Source organism: Pholcus phalangioides, unplaced genomic scaffold (assembly GCF_987345545.1).
Source record: "Pholcus phalangioides strain wild (caught in Gottingen) unplaced genomic scaffold, Ppha-v1.0 ptg000015l_1, whole genome shotgun sequence".
Taxonomy (NCBI): Eukaryota; Metazoa; Arthropoda; class Arachnida; order Araneae; family Pholcidae; genus Pholcus; species Pholcus phalangioides.
In genome coordinates this window covers 20373405-20378588 of record NW_028301608.1, presented here as the reverse complement: position 1 = coordinate 20378588, position 5184 = coordinate 20373405, and the positions used below count along the sequence as shown (strand labels likewise).

Genomic DNA, 5184 nt, shown 5'->3' with positions numbered 1-5184 from the left:
TCTCCTGGTACAAACGATAAGTTCGGTGGCGTGAGTAATTTTTTTTTCTCTCTCTCTCTCGGCGGTAAATATATGGAGTTCAGACAGTTTTGGTTTGAAGATTTTATTTTTTTGTGTTTGTTGCCAGTGTAACCGCAAATCGTGATCAGTGTGTTTCTTGTATTTTTACTGTCTTTTTGTTTGGTTTTTTTTTTTCCTTTGCCTTTCGAAAAAAAAAGAAGAAAAATGCGTGGGTGAGATCATTCGTTGCATGAAACTTTTTAATTTTTCAACAAATTCGGTAGATAGTAGGAATCCGATAGTGTTTTTGAATTTCGGTTCATTGAGTGACAGGAAAATGACTTTTCTGATGAAATACCGCAAAGAGGAACTGAAGATACTGGCCATTGAGCTTGGTGAGGCAGTATCACCTGACATCAAGGTAATGGAATTGAAAGATATCATTTTGGGTAATAAGGCATACGATGAGGAAATAGTTAGAGAACTATTAATTACTATAAGGCGCGAAAGAGTAGAGAAGGAGGAGATTCAGAGAGAGATTTATCAAAGAGAAAGAGAACTCCAATTTCGATTAGAAAGCGAGGAGCGTTTAGCCCTAGAAAAAATGCGTATTGGCATGGAAAATCAAAGTGGCTCAAACGAGTCTGGAAGTAAGGTTAAGACTTTAGATGATTTCGTGAAGGTAGTAAAGATGTTGACAGTCAAAGTCCCGTCTGAACCTGAGGGTTGGAGCTATTTTTTCACCAGTCTTGAGAAAGCTTTCGAGAGTGAAAATGTACCTGAGGCGGCAAGGGCAAAAATTTTGATTTGCATGCTGGGGGAGAGAGCTGCTAATCTATTGACATGTTTGAGCAGTGACAAATATGATGATTATAAGGAGTTGAAATTAATTGTGTTGAGGGAGTATCAGCCCTCCCCGCAGACATGTCTCGAAAACTTCCAAAAAGCGAGTCGGAACGAGGAAGAGACGTTCATGCAGTTTGCCACAAGGCTTACGTCGCAATGGGAACAATATATCAGGATGAGAGGAGCCACGGATTTCGAAAGTGTGAACTCATTGGTTGTAGCCGATAAATTATTCCAGACACTGGACCGGGAGACAGCGTACCACATTGGAATCCGACAAAACGGGGAGTGGTTTAAACCTAGGGACCTTGGGAGAGAATGTGATATTTTTTTCGCATCGAGGGGAAGAGAAATGGCTTCGAGTCCGAGGGAAAAACGTCGAGGCAGTTGGAGTGACAGAGTTCATGGGCAGTTTCACGATAGACGGACAGAGAACAAACTCTTCGATGGGAGCAGTAAAGGAGCACAATACAGGGAGAGTTGGAGAAAACCCACTTGTTTTGAATGTAATTCAAAATTTCATTTCAGACGTAACTGTCCCATTCTGGAGAAGCGAAAATTTACTGAATTTGAAGGTGAAAAAAAAGCTAACACAAACCATACCCGAACTTTGGGAGAAGAGACAGACGAGCACGAAAGGATGGTGGTGGCAAAAGTTCGATCTTTTGGGGAAACAACTTCGGGAAAGTCTGTTCGAGAACACCTTAGCAAATTGGAAAGAATTCCAATAAGTGTAAACGGGAAACTAGTTTATGCTCTCGTAGATTCTGGTAGTGAGATTACCGTAGTAAGACAGGATGTACTTCCTGAAATCCAAACAGAAGGGAGGCCGACTATTTTTTTAAAAGGTATTTTCGGACCTACGGTAAAATGCCCACTTTTAAGCATTCCTTTAGGAATGGCGGTTGGGGATAGATCAAACGTGATACACCAGGAGGTATTGTGTGCGATAGCCAAGAATTTGGTGGAAGACGTTTTGTTGCCACCAGACGTAAGAAATATGCTGTGTGTGGAAGAGGGGAATTCGCTCGACACTCGAAAAATAGAAACAGAGGAGGTTAACTCCAAGGCAGGGATGATGGAACCCAAGAAAATGTCCGAGAATGATCAAGAAGGCAAGAGTTACGAGTTTTCCGAGGAAATTGATAATGAAGGGATGGATCAAGAAAGAAGCAATTTAGATGAAAAGGATGAAATGCTGTCATCGACAGATCAGTTAATTCGGGAACAAAATTTGTGTACGGATTTACGTGGAGCATGGGATAACGCGAAAATTAGAAAAGCAAACTACTTTGTTGCTGGGGAACTTTTATGGCATCGAGATAAGATTCTGGGGGAAAGTGTGATGCAGCTAGTTCTACCCAAGGGCAGAAGAGATGAAGTATTGAAACTAGCACATTCCTCAGTATTTGCAGGACACATGGGAAAAAGAAAAACAATCGAAAGAATACGGTACTCTTTCTTCTGGGACACTCTGAAGAAGGATGCCGAAAGGTACTGTGAGCTGTGTGAAGAATGTCAATTGACTAAACGAGTATTAACGAGGGAAAGAGCCCCAATAACTCCCGTAACAAGACCAGAATTGCCTTTCCAGGTGGTCAATGTTGACATAATCGGTCCAATAACCCCTAGTAGTTCTAAGGGGCATAAATACATTTTATGTCTGGTCGATCAACATACCAGGTGGGCGGAGGCTTTGCCACTCACTGGTATCTCTGCAAAAAGCACTTGTGAGGCATTATTAAGCATCTTTGCTAGAACGGGCATACCTAATGTCATAGCATCAGACAATGGTACCAACTTCAATGCGGAGTTGACTAAAGAATTCGAGAGAAGAATTGGAGCGTGCCCGAGATTTTCAACTCCTGGATACCCCCAATCAAATGGATTGGTTGAAAGATTCAATCAAACGCTGAAAAGGATGTTGAACCACATTATACACGCCGAAGGTAGGAAATGGCATTTGCAACTGCCGTATGCTTTGTGGGCGTATCGGGAAATTCCTAATAATACTACGGGAGTCGCACCATTTCAACTTCTATATGGCAGACCTCCACAAGGCCCATTATCCATTTTGAAAAATACATGGACAGGCAAATATGACGGGTTGCAATTGAACACGAAACCGATATCGTTGTACCTACATGATATGAAATGTCGGTTGGAAAGAGCAGCGGAACAAGCAAATCTTACAGCTCAAGTACAACAAGATAGAATGGCGAAATATTATAACCTGAGGTCTTCGGTTAGATCATTCAAACAGGGGGACAAAGTCATAGTGTTAATACCAGACTCTAACAGTAAAATCTACGCTAGGTGGCAAGGTCCGGGTTTTATCAAGGAACAAAAGGGCCAGCACTCATTTCTAATTGAGATGGGGGATGGCAGTGTAAAACATGTACATGAAAACAAAATCAGGAAATTCTCCTCATGTGTAAATTCGGCCAGTATTATTTTCGAAGGGGATGAAGATTTTGGGAGAGTGGAGACATGCCCCACCCAAACTTCAAAGGCCACTGATTTTTTTAAAGGGGTGAATGATCTTAATATAGATTCACTTAATAAACGGCAATCAGCTGATTTAAAAAATCTCAATTTTAAGCATAGGATCTTGTTCACGAGACCAGTCCAACCAGCTAAGGTTGGCGAACACACGATTGAATTGGTACCCAATGCCACAAGGAAAAAACCTCATTGTTACAAAATACCAATGGCATATCGCGCCGAGGTCGATAAACAAATTCAGGAGTTGTTAGACTGGAATCTTATTGAGATATCAGAGGCAGAAATTGTATACCCTGTAGTATGTGTTGCAAAGAAAGACTCCTCCATTCGTATGTGTATTGACTATCGAGCACTGAATTCAGTGACTAAGGTCCCCGTCTTTCCGATGAAAGACATTCAAGAACTAATGTACGTGGCAGGAGGGGCGTGTTGGCTTACCAGCTTAGATTTATTGAAAGGATATTGGCAAATCAAAATGGACGAAAACTGTCGACATCTTACGGCTTTCGCGACTCACAATGGCGTATACCAATGGAAGACCATGCCGTTCGGGTTGGTCGGGGCCAGTGGTACGTTTCAAAAACAAATGAATCGGGTTCTCAGGGAACATAATGAATATGCTCAGGCTTACATAGACGATATAATAATATTTTCTAAAACCTGGGAGGAACACCTTATGCATATATCTGCAGTGCTGAGAGAACTAGATAACTACGGTTTTTCCATACGTATGCAAAAATGTAACTTCGCAGCGAGAGAGATAAAATACTTGGGACATAGAATCGGGAACGGAAGACATGGGCCAGACGAGGAAAAAGTGTTGGCTATCAAAAACCTGAAGGCACCTGTTGATAAAAAACAAGTGCACTCGGTGTTGGGGTTAATGGGGTTTTATCGTTCATATATTCCAAACTACGCGGCCCTGTCAGCGCCTTTGACTGACCTCACCAAGAAGGGATCTCCAAATAAAGTTAGTTGGGGAAAGGTAGAGGAAGAATCTTTCCAGAAGTTAAAGGATGCATTACGCCGAGTAACTTATCTAGCTACACCACAGTTCAACAAAAATTTTCAGGTACATGCAGATGCATCATGCGTTGCGGTAGGAGGATGTCTCACACAGATGGATGCCGAGGGCCAGTACAAACCGATCGCTTTCGTGAGTCAAAAACTTAAGATACTCAGAGGAAATGGGCCACCATAGAAAAGGAAGCGTGGGCCATTCTTTTTGTTTTGAAGAAATTTGAAAAATGGGTAATTGGGACGAAAATCGAAATAATAACTGACCACAATCCACTGACTTATTTGCAAGATACAACACCCAAAAGCCCAAAATTGATGCGCTGGGCTCTGGCACTGCAACGATGGAATTTTCAGATTGTACATAAAGCTGGTCGGTTAAATCAGGTACCAGATGCATTATCACGATTGTAGTATTTTTTTTTGTAATGTATGTGCGTATTTCGTATTCGGATATTAAATCTAAAGGATGTATTCTATATATATATTTTTTGATATTGATATGTACATTTCGTACCCGTGAGTTAATCATAGTATTGTACCCGGAACTTTCAAACAGACAGGAAACAGAATACATATATTTTATATATGTGAGTATTGTTGTGTACGTATACAAATACATGGATATGTATATTTATGCATATATGGTCATCTCTATTGCAGAACGTATTTTGGCTTAAATTTTAATTCTTGTTTTTTTTTTTTTTGAACATGTATGTAAGTCTGAATTCCATGTGTGAATTTTTGTAAAGAGAGGGAAAGATTTATTAGAAACTCATGCTTATTGTGTTTTTAAGAGAAAACCAGCCTCTGCTA

The 5184-nt window shown here is 40.8% G+C and overlaps 1 protein-coding gene across 1 annotated transcript; it reads left to right on the top strand.

Moving 5' to 3' along the window:
* The first annotated feature begins 337 nt into the window (after positions 1-337).
* LOC149075640 (uncharacterized) lies at positions 338-4552 on the top strand. The gene has a single exon (XM_089245463.1). It carries the CDS (start codon positions 338-340, stop codon positions 4550-4552), a length of 4215 nt encoding a protein of 1404 aa, XP_089101589.1.
* Positions 4553-5184: the final 632 nt, after the last annotated feature.

Coding starts and splice junctions, on each gene's coding strand:
- LOC149075640 (XM_089245463.1), top strand. CDS start 338: ATGACTTTTCTGATGAAATACCGCAAAGAGGAACTGAAGATACTGGCC.